We start from the raw sequence: 22,883 nt of genomic DNA on the forward strand, positions 1-22,883 counted from the left end.
ACACCCAGCACATTCTGCCTCAAAAGCTGACATGCTGTTAGCGATGCATAGAGTTTGGAAACAGCATGCCAGAGAGAACATCTTCCATTCTTTCCTTCCAAAAGGCAGCAAGAAACTTTCCAGGAACATGGTGATACATAGCTCAGAAATGGACAAAATAAGGACCACAACAGAGCATAAAGATGATTTCAAGATTACTTGTCTCTGAGGCTATGGCTGCATGTTGGCTTGAACAGTCTGAGCTCCCAGTAAAAGGGACTATTTCTGCTTTTACTCCCTGCCTTCATGTAAGATACTTTTTCAGGGTTAGTCCCCGGTCTACAGATTCACTGGACTCCTTGTACAACTGCACAAACAAAGGAGGAGCATGGGAGGACATAGACAGGCACCTGGGAGAGGGGTGGGTCTGGCCCCTCGGCCAGCAGAAACATATTGTGCAAGCCAGTTACAAAACCACCTTCAGGGGCTTTCCTTTGAGAGACAGGGAAGAAGGGCAAAACTTGTTTGCTTCCCTCCTTACTCACAATGAAACTTCAAGCTTATTGTTCAAGTTATCATTCCCAGATCTTCATACATCCAGGATCAAATAATTCTTAAGTTACATTGATGTCTTGGGACTTGGATATGCACATGGATTTTTTTTCTCATTAAATTACCAGAGGACCACTGAAAGAAAACTGGCAACAAAGGCATTTGCATCTTTAAGTGCATTGCATCAACTCTTTTCTCTTGTCAGTAGACAGGAACTTAACCATGTACATTTACATCTCCTGAGACTCTTTTACATAGTCAAGCCAAGGAGGGACTTTATTCACTCTCAGATGCTTTATCATACCTTAGATGTTTTTTTAAGATGTTACAATCCATAGTACTCCTTCCTTCTGCCAGAATCACTGCATTTAAGTAGCATTAACAGCCTCAGCCCTCTCAAACAGAATGTGAATAATGTTTGCAGCACAGATATTTTCAAAGGGCTGAATCTCTGTGGACCCTTTTTGGAAAGGTATTTTTCTGACTCTCTCCATTTGCTCCCACAGCAGACTAGGTAACTCCTTCAAAATCACTGTGTGATGTACAACACAAAGCCTTCATAATAATATTTTTTTGTATCATACAGGGACCACGCAAGCTGTGTGTTAAGGAGATGAACAGTGGCATGGAAAAAAAGCAAGCCTGGCTCACAAAGAACAAAAGAAAAGCCTTTTATGCAGCAGTGGCAGCTGACAGCTTCAGAGATGGAGTCAAAAGTCTACTTCAAGTAAGCTTTTTGTTTACAGAACACACAGGAGAGTGTACATCAAAGCATCCCTTTATGTGAGACATTACTATTCACTTGTGAAGAAGCTCTACATATATATGGGTAATGTAATAGACAGAAAGGGGGTACATGTATATTATATTACAGTGTATTTCATAAAGATCTAGTTCTGGGCTATGGAATTATGAGACCAGGCATACTGTTTCTGTCCTAAATGAATGAGACACTATTATGAAAAAAGAGAAGCATCTACAGGGCAACATATCAATGTCTATGCAGCTGACACTTGATACACTTCAAATCAATGCTATTGTTTGGTATTACACAGCATATTAAATATCTGAGAATGTTTTGGCAATAAATGACAACTGAAAATGTGTAATATACGTTTTCTGCAAATAGCAAGAAGGTCATTTAAATAAAAGTCTGCAATATTTTTCTATTACTCTAAGAACGCAGGAGATCATTTCCAACAGTCCATTTAAAATGGCATAATGAAGGCACAGAGACACTGTTTTCATTTTTCTCATCTCCCTTCCTCTCTCACATATATGAATATTTAAACATATAGGTACTGAGGCAAAATATACAGAAAATTCATCTCGTTTTCACAAAATACACTGCTGAAAAAACATCAGTGCCAACTGAGACAGTAGGGAGCCAACTGAAATACTCTGGGTAAGTCACCCACTGGTGTCCCAGGGCTCTTTGTACACTTGCTGAATGGACAGTACAATTGAGCGAGATGAAATGCTATTAATAAAGATCCCTTTGTTCTGTAAAAGCCTCACAAAGACACTTCATCTTGGGCTTATACATTGACTCAGTAGGAGATCTTTCTGATGTTTTTGAGAACTGCTACAGTCTGATGATCTCTTCCTTTCCATTACTATATAAGCACTATTGACTAAGTCAACTACTGGACCCCAAATAATTCTCTTCCAGCAAACAAAAGGATAACCATATCATCATTATTGCAACCTAAAGACATCAGCAACAATTGCTGATTTCAACATAAACAGTGATACTCAAAAAACCCACCAAGGTTCCAAGAGTTTTTACCTATTTTCTGTTTGCTAGTAGTAAAACATTGGCAAGTGCAAAAACTTTACAAGATGGTGTTTTGTGTGTCTCCACCTAAATGTTCCCAATGCACTGAATATTTAGATTTCTATAAACACTAGGTTAGCTGAATCTAGATCTGACTTCCATTGCTTGCCCAGGTTTTAGCATCAAGAATTAGTTTTGAAGGCAAACTAATATCTTGCCAAACCATTTCTTTTTCCTGTTTATAAACCATAATTTTATCTACAAAGCATGCTTAGTTGATTTTGGATCATCTTTTGAAAAGAACACAGCAAATGAAACAGCAGCAGTTTCCAAATTCAAGGCAAAAAAACATTCTTAGGAGCCTATGCTTTCTCTGTGTATCTGAGATGTTTTAAGAGACTACAGACCCACTTCATCTACTGAGTATTCCAAAGCTGATAAAAGCTTTATGACATTATATCAGAATGCACATACAAACAGTTCTTGAACTCCCTCTTGATTCCAAGTTATTGAACCATTTTAATGAGAGCATGTCAGAAGAAATGCAAATGAATGCTAATTTAGAAAAACTACACTTCTGTCATCTAAAATAATTTATAGTTGGAATGATTTAAAGCTAATCTTTCTGCTTTCTGCATGGGTATGAGCATGAAGGGCATTTATGAAATGCAATCTAGTTGTGTCTCCAGAACATTACTTCAGTTATCTTTTGCCATTGCTTTTCATTTACAGTAAAAGCATGCATATGTACCTCTCTCAAGCAGTGTTTTAATATTGGCAGGCCTCGGGCTTGGGTAGAATGAAACCAAACACCCTGGTGGTTGGATTTAAGAAGGACTGGAGAAGTGCACCTGCCACTCAAGTTGAGAACTATGTGGGCATTATACAGTAAGTCAGCTCAGTACCTCCTTTTTCACTCCTCTTGGATTAATGTAGCATTTCCACAGAGAGTTTGATGTGTAGAAACAATACATGAACATAGGTACAAACCTGGGCTCACACATCCTAGCTCTGTGGCTGAAGTTACTGCCCATCAAAAAAGGCTCACTGGCTTCCCACACCTCACAGGATCAGCTTAGCAAACACCTGGCGCCATCAGAGCTGATGTGGCTTGAACAATGCTAAAGAAGCAGCAGTGCTTTTGCAGAACTGTATTTTCCCATTTTTAGTGGGCAGGAGCTCAGAGAAAAACAACTGTGATGTACATAGTAAGGGAATAAGAGAACATCATGGAATTCTTCTTTTAAGCCTAGGAGACAGAGGATCAGCTTTGCTTCAAATCTCATGTGTGCCTAGGGCTCAGCAGCTCTGTGGGTTGGGATTTAGCTAGGAAACAGTCATTTTAGAACAGGTTTCTCATAGATGCTTGCTCAAAATTCACTTGTAAGGCTAAAGCAAGTTACAGAGCAACAAAACCCACCTCAGCTTTGTTATTTCCTCAGAGAGGGGAGAAAAAAATTACCCTACAGCAACCTAGCTCCTAAAAAAGTGCAGTCTGAAAGACCCATTTCAGGAATAGCTGATCTGTTCCCATACCAAATCAAACTTTTTTTTAAACGAGGGAAGAGAAGTACTACAAATTTATCTGGGACAATTCCTTCTGCAATTTTACCTAGTCTGTCCTCTCTGTGAATATTTTCACTGATCTTTTCAAAATTGCTTTCCTCATCAACATGCACAATGTAAAACCATGTTTACTCTTCCTTTTCTTTCTTTCCAGTGATGCCTTTGATTTTGAGCTTGGTGTAATTATCATCAGAATTAGCCAAGGATTTGATATATCTCAGGTCCTTCAGGTTCAAGGTATGTAGTGACTCAACAGCTGAATATCTCTGCTGGTTAGATGCACAGCATAAGGAGGACTCTGACACTCACAAGAGTCACCATCTGCTTTCTAGAATAGCTCCTACACTCACAACTTCCACAGTTTGTCCTTCCTGTGCAGTTTGAATCCTGCCTGAATCCTTGCTGATCACTGGCAGTGACAGAAGGAGTCCAAGCCTGACACATGAAAGGGTTCTGCACACCAGAGAACTCATCTCCCAGAGCAGTTCCAGCACAGACTAAAGCAATAAAACCATTCTGTGCCACAGCAACCAGTGGCCCTGCTGCACGTTTCCTTCCTGGTCACGCACACCTTCCTCTATCTGCCTGCATGACATCTGTGGGACAGACAGGAGATGGGAAAGCTGCACTTTTGGTACCATCTCTGTGGAACTGAGTCCCACAGAGTTCCCACCAAAAAAAAAAAAAAAAAAAAAAAAAAAAAAAAAAAAATTTAAGGTCCCGTTTGTATGCAGGACAAAACCACCAGTCTCTGAAGCAAAAAAAAACCAGCTATCCCAGCAGCAAACCTCTCTGGGGAGAAGAGCCCCCCCAATTTCCCCAAAAAAAAAAAAAAAAAAAAAAAAAAAAAAAAAAAAATTTTACAAAAATCGGAAAGCCGCAAGAAACACCAGCTCTCTCTCCCCGCTCTCTGTTCATTCTTCCTTAGGTTAGCAGTGCCTATCCCAGGGGGAAAGGGCAACCCTTCCGCCATACCACCACCACTTCGGGACAGGTGCCTTTGGGTGGCAAAGGCGGAACGGTTCCCTAGATTTCCAGACGGCCGGCTCTCCCAGCGGCCCGGTTCGCCCCGGAGCAGCGGGGCCAGGCCGGGCCGGGCCGGGCCGGCGCTCCGCGGCTCTCTGCTGCCGCCTGCCGCCCGCCGCTGCGGGATCAGGGGAAGGAGCGAAGCCCCGGAGGAAATCAGCCCGCAGAATGAAAAGGCGCCAGAGATTCCCTTAAGGAACAAGGGCAGATGAACACTCCCTCAGCGCCGGCAGCTTGATGTGCCTGGAGACCCACGGGGCAAAAGTACAGGGACTCAGAAAAGATTCCAAAATAGTCAACCTTTTCTTCACCCCCGGTGATTTCTGAGAGGTATCTGCCTATCTCTGCCTGATGCGAGTCAGAAACAGAGGGCTCAAAATCTCTAAAAATACAGTGAAAAACAACTCTGCAATCTTACAAATGAGCAAATGTTCTCCGAGTGTTATGACACAAGGAGTCAGAAAGATTTAAGGAGGGGAGCCTCAAATACAAAGAAATATTTTGAAGCAGATACAGAGTCATTGTAGTGGAAAAGAATGATCATTGTGTTCTCTTATACTTGGTACAGCATTCTGTTCAATAGAAAAACTGAAATTTTAGTTTTGTGTAACTATTAAGTTTGTAGCTATCACCACTAATAATCTAATAGTCTAATAATCAGAAGTATGAGACTGTCACTGATTAAAATCTAAAAAAGTATAATCTTTCTGTTGGCAACTGAGAGTGCTAACAGAGCTAATAATGCTAGCAAGGGTTTATTCTACTTTTTCAACACAATGTCTTAAATGAACTTACCTCATATTTAGTTAATGTATTACTCAAATAGAAGATTTCCTTATGAAAAAAGTTTTCTGCAGGCAAATGCCTGGATCACATTAATTAGTGCCTCACCATAATATATTCCACAATAACACATGGTACCTTTTTCTCAGGAAAAACATAAGAATGCTGAGATTAAACTGTTCTTCTATATTACTAAGTTTACAGAATTGATTGGCTAAATCTTACATCTTTGCAACTAATGCTTAAAAAAAACCTATGAAAAATATTTCTGCATGGAGAATGATTGTATATTTAGCATCCTTATGTATTTCTGAGCATCTCAAAGTATGAGACTTTGTTCTAAGAAAAAAGACCCACAGGCTAGAACTAAATACTTCAGCTTCCTCAGTGTAGGAAAAGAACTTTGCCAATGTCTTTTCAAATTCTTGGCTAAAGAAACCAACAAAACATCCACAAGCATAACTCAAGAAATAATATCTCATGTAACTATAAAACTTCATAGTACTGAATTTGATTTGGAAGAGACAAACTGAGAGCACCTGGCACAACACAGTGCTGTAGGCACAGGCACCCCAAGCTAGGGCTTCCAGAGGCGAATTCAGCTTCCTTCTCCCTACTCGTTTGCAAAGAAAATGTGTTTTAAAAGAAATTTTCATACCAGGAGCTTTACATTGTCTACAAAGTACCACAACACCAATTACATCACTGCCATTAGCTCAGCAAGGGATTTAATTTAAAAGACAGGAATGTCTCACCAGTTCTTTAACTTTTTCTAATACACAGAGGAATTAGAGAAGCTGGAGCAGGAGAGATTGGCACTCGAAGCCACCATTAAAGAAAATGATTTTGAAGAAGGAAAAAGGGGTATCTGTGGATTCTTCAAAAAAGCCAGCATACTGAATATCTCAAAACACGAAACAAAGAAGGGTAAGTTCCAAAATGACAACTTATCCCCAACCCTTCCATGCATCACACTTCTACCAATATGCAAACTGGAATTTACTCCAAGCCAAAACCTCCTGAGCCACGCAGAAGCCCCTGGAACAGAAGCTCCCTTGTGCAAACCGAGGTGGCCACCAGCCTGTCACGCAGCACAGTGACACGCTCTGCTCGCAGGACACGCTGTCTGCAGCACAACCACTTCCCCTCGTTTGTTAGGCAAACTCCTCAGCTCAGCTTCACTGCCACTTGACAAAAACAGAATATGGTTATTGAAGTTTGAGGACTAGGCAAACTCCTCAGCTCAGCTCAGCTTCACTGCCACTTGACAAAAACAGAATATGGTTATTGAAGTTTGAGGAGTTCAGAACAAGTTGGTTGGGGATTGTTTTTGTCTTTTCAATAGTGTTTTGAGCTTTTAAACAGAAAAAAGCTTTTTTTTCCTCCTCTCTAAGGAAAATAGGAACTATGCACAATATGGAGGGAACAAGCATTCTTATTTTACTTAACATACATACACAAACTCAGTACACAGCTGAAAAAACAGGTAAAAATAGCACAAATGCTCTATAGTCTAAGCACAATTTCCTAAAAATGCACAAGTGAAGGTGGTAAAAGTACTGAAAGTACATACACAACATACTGTCAAATAACTAACACACTGATGTGTAGGTGATGAAGTCAATACTACATTTCAGATACAGTGAAATGATACAGACCCAATTTAAGGTCTCATTTCACAACTGCTAGGCTGTAATGATAATGACCCACCTGAAGCCATGCTTGTACACAGACATGTATTTTGAGAGTTTGCACCTGCAGAGACAATTACATCTGGCTGTGCATGCAACTCCTGCAGGTGCCAGGAAGATCTACAGACTGGGAACATAAAATGCCATTATTCTTCAGCTGGCAGCCTTCACTTGATTTTATTTCAGTAGAACATTTTTATGACAATTCCAAGAATGCATACCCTTATTTCAACTTCCCTTTTTGATTTAGCTGAGAAATGCATAAAGTAAATACATATTACACATTTTGGCTCTCTGTATGAGATAGATTATGTTAATAAATAGCTCCACCTCTTTGTTTTGTTTTGATGTTCGTACTCCCCAGAGTTGTTCCATCTCCCAGCAGAGATGCTAGAACTGTAGAGGAAAGCCAATAACTGCTTTGGAACTATCCTGTACACACTTCAGAAACACAGGAAAACCAAACAAAGCATTTTCAGAACCTAGCAGATCAGAGTAAAACCTCTAAAGAAGCCTGTTTGTTCCACTTAGAATACTGCTCTGACACCACCTCTTTGAAATCATTGAAAGAGAAGCAGTAATAAAGCCAGAGGCCTCAAATGAGTGGAATGAGAGAAGGTATTGTTAGTACAGAGTCAAGACTGCATCTTCTCAAGCCAGCCATGCAAACAGCAGGAACCAAAATTTACTTCCCATTATCAGTGACCATGTCAGCATAGGGAAATAGCCATATGTGCTTGTGTTTTCTAACTTCCAGCCTCACCTCTGCTACCCCTGCACCCCACCAGCTCATTTCATCCACTCTGACTCTACCTTTCAGGGAGCTCTGTATTTTACAAGACAGCTGAGCTTGTAAATGATGCAAAATGACACATTTACTTCTAAAATCTATCAGATATTTCCCAGTTGCTTTTTAAGGCCCCAGTGAATTTTACATTAACTAAAAAGAGACAGAACAAATAATCAGGTAACCTTTTTCAAAATGTTATCATCTAGTGACAATGTGTTACACAAGCTTTGGTTTCTATGTGTATGAGAAAATTAAAAGTCCAAAGCATCTACTCTGTACCTTTTTTTCAGATTTAAAGGCTAGAAATTATGTCAGAAACAGTTCATTTTCCTGAAGCTTTCCCTCCATTTGGCTCCCTAAAGCTACTTATTGCCTCACTTATCAGACATCCTTCCACATTTTTTTCTTTCTTATTACAGAGAGCAGCATTAACACCATACAGTCAATGCACGTGGGTGAATTCAATCAGAGACTGCTAGAAGCCAGCACTCAATTTAAAAAGAAGCAAGGAAAAGGTACAATTGACATTTGGTGGCTGTTCGATGATGGAGGTAAGGAATTTGAGTAAGAATCACAGGAAGAGAAATTCCTCTGTTACCAAATATCAAAACAGACTTGGGAAGTTGCATAAAACTGGTTTTTATTAAGCTTACATAATCAATTTTCTGTCAGGCTTAAATGTTTTAAAATTAACTTATATCCAATACTGCTGAAGTGAAAGATGGAATTTTTACCATACAATGCACTAATTTGATATTCCTCCAATTTTCTATGTTCTTCCAGGTCTAACAATCCTAATTCCTTACATTCTAACTATCAGGAAGAAGTGGAAGAATTGTAAATTAAGGATCTTCACTGGAGGAAAAGTCAATAGGATTGAAGAAGAAAAACTAGTGTAAATATAACTTTATTTGTCTCACTTGTTTAAAGAATTAGAATTGATGCTGAACATAATGCATATACAGCAGGAAGATAGGAAATTCTCAGCACAACTGGTTTGTTGTACTGTGGGCAGCATGAGAAAGAAATGTACTTGACTGAAAGGTGTTAAGCTTTTGGCATAGCCCTTAAGGCTCTGCAAATGGTGATTACCAAAGGAAAATCATATCCAGCACTTTTTTCCATTAATAGCTCATATTCCCTTCTCTAAGAAGAAGTCTTCACTCTGTAATGAGATTATAATTACTTTTATGGGATTTGCATGAGATTGTCCAGGTAACAGGAAGTGAAACTGCACATGAAGCTCTCACATGCAAATAGCACAGACAGATAACTCACATAAATGTGATTAACTGTGGTAAAATATAAAGAAGTTAAAGAGCAAGTTAATCAACTTTAAGGCCAAGTTGATTTTACTCAGTGTTTTAAAGAAAGTCTAGATTTCATAATCATCATTTTATAATCACTTGCCTTTGAGCAAATGAAAGGTACTAATGCAAATTTATTTTTATCACCACTGCATGTAGGACCTTTCCTTCCTAAGCACTTTACAGGCACAGCCATTTCAGCACCAGTGGAAGCAGCTCTGGGGTGGAAGTCAGTGACTGCTTAACAAAGAGAAGCAGCACCATGCAGAGAGTTAAAAACATCTCCAGCCAAAACTCCAGTGGCAAACAAGTGAGAGGGGTGCAAGGACAGGAGTTAGAATCACCAGCTTCACTAGGATTACAACACAGTGCCTTGGAAAGGCAGCTACCACAGGATGCTCCCTTAAAGCAAAAGGGAACACATAGAGCAAACTTTACTCCTCTTTGGTTCCCTCAGTTTTAAACAGGACCCTGAAGTTAATGTACCTCTGCAGAAGAGATTCACAAGTGTTTGTACAAACTATCCTTGTAATTGGGTAAAAAAAGCCCTGGAGCTGCTCAAGGAGCTGCTGGGAAGTGTTCTCTGCCCCCTGCCCAGCCTTGGCTGCTCAGGACTGCAAACAGGCTCCTGAACCCACTAGTCACCTGATTTTGCTGGAAGTAGGAGGCTTTGACACCAAATGGGATTTGTCAAAACATGACAGCTTCCACAGAGGCAGTTCTGACACCTGCATACACTGCTTGTCCCACAAAGGCCAGAGTAAACAGCATGATCAGGACAGCTGACAAAGACCCAGCTTGTCCCCAAGAAAACATTATGTGTCTGCACTGCTACCCAAACAGCAGCATTCCTCAAAACCTGGCCTACCTGCCACATGCAAAGGCCTTCAAAGAGACAGATCTGGGCTGGGTGATTCCTCCATTCCCTAGGTAGATCTAATACAAAATCATCCAGGTACAATTTCAGCCATCTATTTTGAATTCAGAAGTCTAATTTAACTGGACTTTTACTAGCATGTAATTGCCCAAATATTAAAGCCTTTTCACAGAATTTGAGATTTTGCTCTTTATCGTGTTCAAAACAGGGACTGCCACCAGGGACAGCAAAGCTGTATATTCTTTTTATATAAATACTTTAAAAAGAAAGAGTAAACTCTCAAGTCATAAACAAATATGTATTCCTACCATGGTTTGCTCCTAGGAACTCTCTGACCTTTTCAAAATCCAAAGCTTACATACCAAAAATAGAAATAAAAAAGCAGGTGGGAGAAGGAGGTGTGGGAAAAAACCACAAGATCCCAACCATGGTTCAAACTAGGGCAAAACTGACCTAATTAAACCTCTCTATCGTAAGCACAAACACATAAAAAACTATAAACTAGTCCTGCCAAGTGGGGCAGAAAGGCAAATTATTTTTTTTATGAACATGTGTAAAGACAACACGTGAGCAGATCAATATAAATTCATAAATGAAAAAGATAAAGAAGATTCTTTAAGTATTGGACCTTGTGGACCAAATTTTGACCAACACATGCACTACCAGTACTGTAAAACTCCATCCACAGCATTTTGACAGTAACAGAGTAACAGAAGCCTTCTGTAAGTATTGGAGAATTTTGACCTACTGTATATTGAATATTCTTTCCTTTATAACTCAAGCTTTTGGGAATACTTCAAGTACCATTGCTTTCCCAAAATGTAAACACGCTGCCCTCTGTCTGCTATTAACTTCTTTTTATTTTGTGATTTTCATCCATCATCAGTTAAATGAATTATGCTACAGCAATCACATTAATCCAGTTCTGCAATTAGAAATTGAAACACTAAAGGATTTAAAGTAATTTGTCATATAGTTAAAGATAAGATATAAAATGTAGTTGTCTAACTCATTTACAAGTATTCTTTGATATAAGGCACTCCAAAGTACAGTGATAAAACAATCTCTCTTTTGTTTTCAGGATGGCTTCACTCCTAAGCAAATTCAGAATAAAATTTGCTGATATTAATATCATTTGTGATATCAATATAAAGCCCAACAAAGAGAGGTAAGAAGCATTACCAAATCCACTATTTAGCAGCTAGCCTTTATCTAGAGCTTATTTCTTTTATGTTGAAAATTAAAAGCAAGGAAAAAAAAAAGAAAACCAACAAAGTACAACACAGAAAATAACACTGTCACTTCATTGTAATCATTTTCCATGTACCAAGAGCAGGAAAAAGAAAAGAACCTTTTAACAATCACGGCTTAAAGGGTCAAAATCATGTGTAGTCTTTTTCTTTATGTTGTAAAGACTAATTAGACACCATACTTATGAGCCTCTAAATTTAACAGACATTTTATGATGACTTCTCATATTTATTTAGGCTGCAATAGACTCCAGTCAGTCACAATTCTCCTGTAAATCTGCCATCACTGTCAACTCAGCCTTCTGGGTTTTACAATAAATTCATAACATTTTTCTGGTCAAACATAAGCATACTTCCTCTGTCCCATTAGGTCAATATTATAATGCTCCCCTATCACTCAGATACAATGAAGGCTTAATAGTTTTAAAAATTAACTTATCTACAGAATTAATGCTCTTAAGCAGAGGTTAGGAAGTTGGTAAAACAATGCTCAAAAAGCTCCACCTCCAACTGTGTTAGCTAAATTAAAAAAAAAACCAAACCAAAACTTAAAGTCTTTGCTTTCTAAAACATATCTCCATTGAAATCAACTATTTGTTCTGCTTATGTAGAAAAAAGTACATAGCGGGCTGTTCAGGGGATAACTGAATCCTAAATTCAATTCACAGTATTGCCCTTAGTCTTAAAACTCTGAAAATGTGCCCCCTTGCCATACTGTCTTCCATCCCATCCCTTACTCCAGCTAAAGCCTTTCCCCTGGGTTCAAGTGCAATCCCAGGTTAGGGTCTTCATCATTCTGTGTCCCATTTCTGCACACACACAAACTTTGCAAAATTAGTATGGGATTCACCAGAGTTTCTATGGACCACTGGACATTTTGACTGAAGAAATGCAGCTAAAGAATATAAAGGTTTTATAACTGGATACCTAAAGTCCCCTTTCAGTGCCCTCTTGATCTCTGAAGTAAAATTTTTAATCATATAAAGAACTGTGCAATACATATCTTGATTTTCCTCCAGTACAAGGAGTGATTTTACATAAATAAAAGCTATCAAAGAGAATTAATATCTGGCATTAACATAAAAAGCCACACACATTTGCTGCATCAGCACTATCTGAACTGAAAAGTGAGTTCTATGCCAGACAGACCACTGTATCTCTCTTCCAGCTGGCACCCCATCTATTTAGTGAATAATAAGAGGATTATCACTATTTTGCATACTGAAACAGACAGTAAGGATGTTGACAAACACTGACAGCTTAGCAACAGCAACACTAAATGCTGCATTTCACAGCCTTTAACCCATCTCTTGGCTTCCTGGCCATGCAGCCAAGGCCAGCCTGTGCCCAGTCTGCCACTTCACAAGGCCTGTCAGCACCAAGTGCTCAGAGAAATACACTCACTGGGCAAGCAAGGAAGTACTGAAGGACAATAAGGTTCTCCAGATGAAAACATTCAGAAGTTCAAGAAACAACCTGAAATTTAGAGAGAAAATCTGAACACAATTCTGAGTCCACATATAGCAAAAAACCCCCTAGTGTTTCCTTTAGCCTCTTGTCACAGGCAATTTGTATCACCTGTTTATCTATTGTATTAAAACCATATCAGTGAGGTGATTGATCCAGCTAGTGCTCAGACAATAATAAAATGTTCAGCATTAGTGAGGAGACCCATATTCATTGTTAATATTAGTAACCAATATACTGCAGTTTGCAGTTACTATAAAACTCATTTCACTATTTTTGCTAGAACCAGGACAATGCAGAAAATTCTCTGCTAAATGCAGTGTTTAATTATCCTCAAATAACCTTTTAATTATTCTCAAATAACCCAAACATACAGAAGTGGCACAGATATAACTTGGGGCACAATGTAGCAAAGAATAGTTAAAGATTTTGCATGTTTTCAGCTATAATTATTATCAGTGAGGCCTGTCATACACATCTTGGGGCACAATGTAGCAAAGAATAAAGATTTTGCATGTTTTCAGCTATAATTATTATCAGTGAGGCCTGTCATACACAGTGCCTGTGAAATAAGTTAGTGAGTTCATACCCTGCAGCAAGGCCTCCTTTGTAATTCCTGTTTCAGCTGGAAATTCTTTGAAGAGATGATTGAACCATTTCGCCTCCACGAAAGCTGCAAAGATATGACAACTGCTGAGAAATTAAAGCGAGAGACTCCATGGAAAATTACAGATGCAGAGCTGGACGCATGCAAGGAGAAGGTAAAGCCTCACCTATTTTTTTACATATGTACCTTTTCTTACCCTCCAGATGTTTGAAGCTATTAGTAAGAAAAAGTGAAATATCAGATATGGCATTAAAAACATGACATGTACAAACCTGTATTTGATATTTACAGATTGGATTTATATTGTAAACACTGCAGAGGTGTGTTGTGATTGCATTATTGAGCTCCCTCAGACCTTGGCATGTTTACACAGTACTTTCCAGGCTGATGAGAAGCTCTGCCCACATCAAAGCCAGCCAGATGAAAACCACCTCTGAACCAGAAGCCACAGAGTTACTGCACTGAGCCTGAGCTAATTGGGTCTGCTGAGGTTTATTAAATGGCTCCACTGTTTTGGAGCTTGAATCTCTTCAAGGGTGCAGTTCCAAACATTCACCACGTTGGGCAATTTAGAACTGAATCCAGACACTTCAACTAAGCTAGAAATTTTTCCAAAGGCAGGGTTGAGCATGAATTCTTACCTCAATGGCAGAGTGAAGACCAAACCAGCCTACCATGCAGAAGCTCTCCTGCAGTTCAGAGGAACTTCAAGGCTGATGCTGGCTGATCCACTGGGTGAATTACAGCCCAGTCTGCTCTTTACATTTCTTGGAAAAATACCTTTTTACCAATGAACCACCAGGCTTCATCAGGCCAGTGACAAAAGGATGCAAACTCTTTCAACCTTAAGAGACAAGTTCTCCTGTAACTCAATTGCTAGAATTAATCTAGCAATTTTAGTTATGGTTCCTGTGGAATTAACCTGAGTACAGTGGGAGTTTAGTTATCTCCACTTTATAGTGCTGGTAACTTCCTCAACAGAGCAAGGATTGTGACTCTGAGCTCAGAACTGCCAGAAGTCACAGCCTGACACATTAACATAAGCAGAAATCAATGATGATTTAAGGTAACACACTACACTATCGACTGCAGCAGCTGGGAAGCAGACTGCCTGCTCACTGTACTACCCTTGGCATGGAGCTGATCATCAGCATAAGGTTATACAGTCAGCTGTGGGCAGAAAACCTCAGAATTATTCTCACCTTAAATTATCCAAAAGTGAGAGTCAGAGCCCTTAAAACACTTCAGTATAAAAGATAACAGGAATATAATCACAGACACTTGCCTGCAGAGCTAGTGAGGATACAACAGAAAAAAAATACCTGATTAAGCTTGGTCTTGTCTAGGTCACTAATTAAGGAACCAGAAATATTCCTCAAAAGTTAAAGAGAGTCAGCAATATGAAAATGCCAAATTACTCTGTAAAACAAGAACAGCAACAAAAAGTTTAGCTCACACATCTGGAAAGATATGCCCCTTGTCTTCAGAAGTACAGCAGTTCTGGGAATTTTACAGAGGACATTAGAACTCATTTACAATTCAACAGATAAAAACCTAGCAGCACAGATAAAGGCTGATGTTATAGGATGATTCTCATGAGGTAACAGCTGGCTGCATTATGAGGGCTCTTACCTATATAATATGTACAAGAACAGTGACATCTCTATAGAGAAGGAAAAATTTAAGATCTGAATGGAGAAAAATCTGCTTTTTACTTTCCCCAGGGAAAAATAATTTACAAAATCAGTTGAGATACTTCTATCTTACATAAACCTGCCTGGTCTCTTATTCCCTGTGACTTGTAGTTAAGCCATAAAAATATTGAGGGTTTGAGCTCAATCATAAAGTAAGTTCAGTACAAAAATAATCCCTATCCCCAGGAAGCCTTACAGAGGAGTGAACCATTAGAGTGGCCCTAATATAACTACAGCAATCAAAAAGTGTGGCTTAGCCTCATTTTTTGCCATGGCTGAGACTATGGACTCCAGAGCAGACCTTGGCCTCCAGTGCTGGCAAGGCAACAGCAGAAAATCTTGCAGGCAAGGGGGAAGAGACACCAGAGGTGAGGATCACTGACCTAACTGATATTTTTCTTTTTCCTGTTGTGTTTTAATCAGAGTTACCGCCAAGTCCGTCTGAATGAACTCTTACAAGAGCACTCGAGAGCAGCCAACCTCATTGTCCTGTGAGTTGCAACATTTTTGATTTTAAGAATAATGTCTAATGGGATTCTGGGCTGGAGCTACAGAAACCCTTGTGCTAATTCACCGAGCACAAAAGTCATTTTTTAAGTACCTTCTGGAGGACTTGCATCTGGACTGATGCTTCTCTGAGACTGCACTGAGTAGAAATCTTTCCTGGTGATGAAGCAATTGTATAAAGGAAAGGAGGCCACCAATAAAATTACCAAAAAAGGCCTTTTCCAGAAGCAATTTTTATTTACAGACATTTTTCATACACAGCTTCAAAAAATTAGCTTGCACTTGTGATGCACAGATAAACCTCTCCAGTTCTATAAATTCAGTCTCAAAAAAGAGGTGGCCATATAGTGCTTACTACAAATTGACCCATACTTTAAAACTCCCATCTCACAGTAGCTGCAGATCAGAAAACAGACTGATGGACTGCAAAACTGTGCATGTGTTGCCTTTTTTAAAAAAAAATCATACTATGTGTGAGTTTTATGACCCCAAAAATATATTTTACCAGTTTAAGGCTACAATCACAAGCAGTTCATGTCCAGTACAACCAGGTGAGCACGGGTTTGCAAATTAAGACCTTGTAATTGTATCAGAGTTGTATATGAACAGTGATGTTTTCTGCTTAGTATTTAATGAGAAGCCTGGGCTACCCCTGCCTTCAAAATAGACTGATGGACTGCAAAACTGTGCAAGTGTTGCCTTTTTAAAAAAAAAAAATCATACTATGTGTGAGTTTTATGACCCCAAAAATATTTTTTACCAGTTTAAGGGTACAATCACAAGCAGTTCATGTCCAGTACAACCAGGTGAGCACGGGTTTGCAAATTAAGACCTTGTAATTGTATCAGAGTTGTATATGAACAGTGATGTTTTCTGCTTAGTATTTAATGAGAAGCCTGGGCTACCCCTGCCTTCAAAAGGATAATTTTATTTTTCCCTCTGCCCAAACAGGAGCCTCCCTGTGGCAAGGAAAGGAGCAGTGTCTGATTACCTGTACATGGCTTGGCTAGAAATTCTCTCCAAGAACCTTCCTCCAGTCTTAATGGTCAGAGGCAACCACAAAAATGTACTGACTTTCTATTCTTAGAAAAACATCAGTGCCTGGAATATGCCTTGCTTTATTCCAGCAGCTATGTTTTTAATGGCAGCGGTTCATCAAAGACACACTCATTTAACACAAATCTAAATTTTTCATAATTGACAGATTTTTTTTTCAAAAATCCAAAGCAAAGAATTAGAAAAAATAAAAGTAAATGGTCCATTAATGGCAGTGGTTCATCAAAGACACACTCATTTAATACAAATCTAAAATTTTTATAATTGACAGATTTTTTTTTTTTCAAAAATCCAAAGCAAAGAATTAGAAAAAATAAAAGTAAGGTCCCTGCTGGTGTTACACTCCAGTACAGGCAAAAGAAGGAAAATCTACCTATATGTCACATGAGACAGCAAATATTTTGAGCACACAAAGAAGAAATTCTTCAGATTTTATAAAGTATTGAAAAAGTTTTTTATATTTATCCTAGAAACCAAAAATTAACTGTGATAAAACAGAAAGAATTAAATCTCTAAATAATTTTTTCAAACTGCACTACCATAGTTGCTAATGAGCACATAGTAGGATTCAAATGAAATGCACCAACATGTGAGACAAAAACCTATATGGGATCCATCAGGTGTAACTCATGAACTGACAGAATGCAAGTAGAAAACATGCAATGATTTTTATTGTAATATTGCCAAATTAGAACCTATGCCTACAGCATATGCTTTTACCTAAAATGTTGTGCTAATTGAAATTAATTCAAACAGTTCTAATTTAGTCACAAAAGAATTAGATATATAAAAATATGGACTTTATTACAAAACTTTATAATGCATTTTCAAGCTCTGACATGCAATGGAATATGTGATTGAAATAATTAAATATTGTAAGTAAATTTCACAAAAAATTAGTAAAACAAAATATTCTGACAATTTCTGCTATGAATGTTAGGGTTAATACAATCTGACATTATACATTGGGATAAAATGTACAGTGATTTATGTGATTAGAAAACAAAAACTCATTTGCTTAGTTGAATGCCTTACTTCTGATTTATATAAAAGATTTCTCTCTTTTTTGACTTTCTAAATAATATTAATTATACACTAACTTAAAATAAAGGCAATTCATTAAGTTGTGCAATTTTTCTATTTTCTACCCTGCAACGTTATGGTACTTTATAATTTCAGCTGTCAAGAAAAGCTGCTTCTCTTTTTAATGGGTAAAGCTATATCCTATGTGTAAGCACTATTTAAATTAAACCATCAAGGAACATTTATTTATTTTCTGTAGTCCTGCAACTCTTTTGCACAGATCAACAAACCAGAAAGCCTCATGAAAGCCAGGGAAGCCTGAATTTCACTACATGTATATTTTAAAGCAGGCTTCAGCTTCCATCTTGCTTGCATTATTAGAATTTAACTTGTAGTGGATTTAGCACTCCATCTCCAAAAATGACAAATATTTAATATTCATATTTTTTCTGAGTTCAACAGCAGCAATTCAGCAGAACATGGTAATGTAGCCCAGTAAGCCATGCTTTATTTTCTCTGTCTATTAAAGGCAGGATATTAAATATTGATATTTTCTCATAATGTTCTTCCTTTACTTCTCACACATTTACAATCAGGCTGAAGGCTCATTTTACAATCTAACTGCATTCCACAGAAGTTTCCTCCATACACCAAACTTCCTGCACAACTTTGAGCAAACCAGAGCTCACATCCTGCACCTGCAAAACAAGGAGATAATTCTCATCCTTCACAGTGGTATCAGCAGTGATACTGGAGCTTGTTGCATGCTGCCAGGTCCTTGCAGCAAATTGTAGAATTGTGATGGTCACCATCCTCTCCACCTCACACAGATACAACCTGAATGGCACCCAGCCAAAGCCAGGCTTTTAGGGAGGCTCCACTTAGGCTTTGTGGGTTTCTTATCACAACCTATACAAGGACCTGGAGGAATTCTACACCTCTGTTAAACCTTTTAATGATGCATATGACTGGGAATTGTTTCTTAAATATTCCCAAGTACTGTAATTCTCAACCTGTATGGAACATTGACCCAAAATTTTCTGGGGGACCCTAAGCAGGTCCAAAAAGAGAAGGAGCACAAAATGAACCAGCAATGGCACTTTCAATACTACTCACACTTCTCTCCCACAAACACACTGCTGTGGGCATTGCAAAAATAAATCCCAATAGATATCTTTCTAAAAAAAATAGTCATCAAAAACTAAGTATTAACATAGACATTTCTATAAAATTTCTTGATTGTACTACAGTGACCAATTAGAAGTTGTACCCACACAACAGTGTAATGGGATAAACTTAGGATGCAACAGCACTAAACTACCTGAAGGTGTTATTTCCACAAATTCGTAAGTAATTGAAACACAGCATTTTCCTAGCAGCTTCTACTCTCTTCCTCACCATGACTGCTCAATGTTTCTGGACCAATTTGGAGAGTATAGCAATTATGAACTATCTTAAATTGCAACTTAGATAGCAAAATTTTGTTAGTCTACCTACCTCATTTCCAACTCCATAAGAGACAGTTCTGTTGCAGTTGAGACAACCACAACCCACAGGATAACACCTTATCACTTCAGAAGGCTTCAAGCCCCAGCCCTACCTGTTCTTTAGCCCAGCCTTTTATCCCCTCATGTTGATGCACTGCCCCTGTGTGCCCTCTGCTCCCTTTGTGGTTGGTCAGTGCCCCTGGGCACTCCATGGCTCATTGCTGTCAGTGCTGCTCACCTGCTGCTCACAGCTGAGCCCACTGGGGATGAGGCTGGGCCAGCCCCACTGCCAATCCCCAAAACTGTGTGCCTAAAACACAGCCCCACTGCCAATCACCAAAATATTGTGTGCCTATACAGTTCTTTATATAAGTTATGCATAAAACAACTGCTGAATTTTAATCATCAAGTTAGTAACTACACAAATTACATGTTTGCAATCTCTAGGAGAAAAGACAGCTCTAACACTGTCTAGCACATTTTTAGCTTATATCACACTACCAATTCCACAAGTTTATATAATTTAGGCTGGATTTGGCCAGTCACGAAAAAAGCAAGCATGGGTAAAGTGACCAGGGACATTTAGGTGTGAAAATACCATTGCTATGAAGCAAGGGCAAAAAACATTTTGAATTTTGTTCAAAAGCCTAGGCAACCTTTCACAGCTAAGCTTGTGCCTAAGGGCCTGTTAAAATGGTCCACTATTGTTCCTCTCATCAGTGAATCTTACCTTTCCCTCCTAATGTTAGTGGAGCTCCAACAGGTATCACAGAAGACATTTCATCATAGTTCAGAGACTACACTTTCCTTAAATCTTTTTACAGCCATTGGCAAGTTGCCCATCTTGATCACAAATCCCTAAAGCACAGTCCAGATTATGCTGTCCAGAACAGTATTCTTCCAATACTGATTTCACTAGATCACAACAGATTCTTTTTGAGGGCATTGCTTTTTTATTTTATTTTTAAATCAGCTACCCAACAGAGCAAGTAGAAAAGCCACCTAACCAAAAAGGCACTGCATTGTGAGGATTAACAACTGTAACTACACTGCAAAAAGCATGTTGTTATCCTACTTCACACCTGAAGGAGTTTCCACTCAATCTTCATCATCACAAAGTAAAAAGCTCCAGCCACCAGCATAGGAAATTTCATCAGTCTTAAACCTCAGCAATTTTCATTACATCTTTGAAAAGTCCGACCAAAACCTGTCCTGACTGAGCAATACTAATCCTCAGAAAACCTAGACATTTCTCATTTTTTCTCTCTTTTTCTCTAATTCCATGTGGGATTTCAAGATCTTTTCAGCAAAAGCAGTTTCAGCACCTGATCAGTAGTTTACAAGCCAGAGACATCACCAGGTAACAGGAATCTGCACTGCAGTTGTACATCTGGGGCAAACAGCTACAAGCAGTCTCAGCTACTCCTGACTCATTTAACTCCCCTTAGCTGTTTGTCACCTCCCCTCAGGCAGAGGTCCCTGACCTGTCAGCAAAGCTTGGGGAACACAATGAGAGTAACCCTCAGTATTTTCATCTTGGATTTCAGGGATCTCCCTCAAACTTCTTCCTCTGGTGGTTTGGTGTCACTGGACTTCAAGGAAGTGAGTGTGGATCACTCCAAGATCCTGCTCTGTCTCCCTTGTTACCTCTCCAGCTCTTGGCAGCAGAACAAAAACCTTCAGTGCTGCAGCTCTTTGCTAAATGAGTGACTCATCACTCAAGTTACAGATGAGGAAAGTCAAGGTTTTGCTAGTGTTGAGCTTCAGCAGAGGTGAGGCCACTGTTCAAACATCTGTTCATGCTGGCACCTAGGGCACAGCCCCCTGGCAGCTGTGTCGAGACCCTGTGGCACTGCTGAGGGAACAGCTCACACGGGCCTTGACTCTGCAAGGAAACATGGAAACAAACAAATAAAGTGAGTTGCAGTTCTCCACAAACAAGTGCAATAACCCACAATCATGCCATTGGCTGGAATTTCATCAGAGGAAATCCAGTTTCAAACAAAATCAAACACACTAAGGTTGTCTGGAACAGAGTAAAAAGCAATGGCAAAATTCCACAACTCTCATGCTGTGCTGCAAACATGCAATCAAAACTAAAGTTTCATTATAAACAGACAACATCATAACAGCCTTTTTTTTAATTACAAACCTTCATCATTATGAAAGAGACAGCTGTGCTAAGTAAAAATGGGGTGGGAAGTCACTTTTAAAGTCAGGGTTTTCTTCTAATAAAAATCCTCATTTTAACACCAAAACTTCAACGAGAATTTTGTAGCTATTACCCCAAAAGAGGCTCTGTTTGTTTCTGTGTACAACGAAGCAGCCTCCACTCCTGCTCTCAGTCCAGGCAAAAAGGCAGATGATTTCAGTTTATCTCAGTATTGTTTTTCAAAGTCAGGAGGAAATGCCCGATGGAGAGCAGCACTTATCAGCGATCAGGAATGCAGGAAGGTTTCCTGACTCTACAGAGCAAGCAACACATTGCCAGAACCAAGGTAAACTTGGTTTGAGACTTCAGGCATAAGGCTGGGGGGTTCCCCTTGTAAAGATCTGGAAAAAAAGCAAGTGTCACTCAGCTGAGTCCTTTCTCCTTAATAATATTTTTGGATGAGTCCTCCTCTTTATTATTCATGGACTTCCAGGCTACCTCAAGTGGAGTTTAGAACCCAGCCTGCTTCCCCAAGTCTGGCCACTCATAAAACTGGTCCTTTTCTATACTATAATGCAGGATGCAGTCACAAACTCCATAAAGTCCTGCTTGTATAAATAAACATTTACAATTAGATATTAGTTTGATACAACTTCAATTCCCATAAACTTCAATTTTTGGATAGCTTACATCAGAAGCCACAAAATATTTTCAGTAGTTTTTTCACTACTGAGTGGGTAAATGAGTCTGGGTTACATACATATTCTCCTTCAAACAGTTCATACTATTAGACTGAAAATACTGAACAGGAAAAAAAGAAAGCCCAAATTAGGACATTATTAAAAATGCCTTTCACAACTGAACTGCAATGTGTAGTAAAGGTTTCACTGCCATCTGGCTGCATTTAGAAAATATAGCAAGGAGACCATCACATACACTTAAAGAGTTTAACACAAAAATCACAAAGACTTGTTGTTTGACAAAATCTAGGCCAGCAAAAAGAATCCAAAAGTCTGGAGCTATTATGCAGAGCCAAATACCTCCATTAGCCTTACCAGGGACAATTTTCAAACTATGACTCCAATGGATTCACAGATGTGGATTTTCAGCCCACAGCAGAGCCATGGGGGAATTGAGGAAATTCCCTACTCCTAGGGATATAGATATGTCCTGTAGAATATATCTATATAGAGAGAGATATGTAGATAGAAAGACACAGATATAGGAAAAACAGGGGGTAAATTACATCATAAATCGAATGGCAAGATGGCAGAGCGTTTTAAAGACAGCCC

The 22,883-nt window shown here is 38.9% G+C and overlaps 1 protein-coding gene across 3 annotated transcripts in view; it reads left to right on the forward strand.

Moving 5' to 3' along the window:
- SLC12A1 (solute carrier family 12 member 1) overlaps nucleotides 1-18,052 on the forward strand; it is a 45,525-nt gene extending 27,473 nt beyond the window's left edge. For all 3 annotated transcript variants that reach the window (XM_039723296.1, XM_039723295.1, XM_039723297.1), the window contains exons 18-28: nucleotides 1,118-1,258; nucleotides 3,090-3,196; nucleotides 4,029-4,111; nucleotides 6,467-6,610; nucleotides 8,584-8,715; nucleotides 8,948-9,059; nucleotides 11,430-11,516; nucleotides 13,691-13,826; nucleotides 15,790-15,857; nucleotides 16,825-17,129; nucleotides 17,254-18,052. In XM_039723296.1, coding sequence (XP_039579230.1) covers nucleotides 1,118-1,258; nucleotides 3,090-3,196; nucleotides 4,029-4,111; nucleotides 6,467-6,610; nucleotides 8,584-8,715; nucleotides 8,948-9,059; nucleotides 11,430-11,516; nucleotides 13,691-13,826; nucleotides 15,790-15,857; nucleotides 16,825-16,960 — 1,146 coding nt within the window. In that variant the 3' untranslated portion in view covers nucleotides 16,961-17,129; nucleotides 17,254-18,052. The remainder of the gene's footprint in view (nucleotides 1-1,117; nucleotides 1,259-3,089; nucleotides 3,197-4,028; nucleotides 4,112-6,466; nucleotides 6,611-8,583; nucleotides 8,716-8,947; nucleotides 9,060-11,429; nucleotides 11,517-13,690; nucleotides 13,827-15,789; nucleotides 15,858-16,824; nucleotides 17,130-17,253) is intronic.
- Nucleotides 18,053-22,883: the final 4,831 nt, after the last annotated feature.

The sequence above is a fragment of the Passer montanus genome, unplaced genomic scaffold (assembly GCF_014805655.1).
Source record: "Passer montanus isolate IOZ18808 unplaced genomic scaffold, ASM1480565v1 scaffold5, whole genome shotgun sequence".
NCBI lineage: Eukaryota > Metazoa > Chordata > Aves > Passeriformes > Passeridae > Passer > Passer montanus.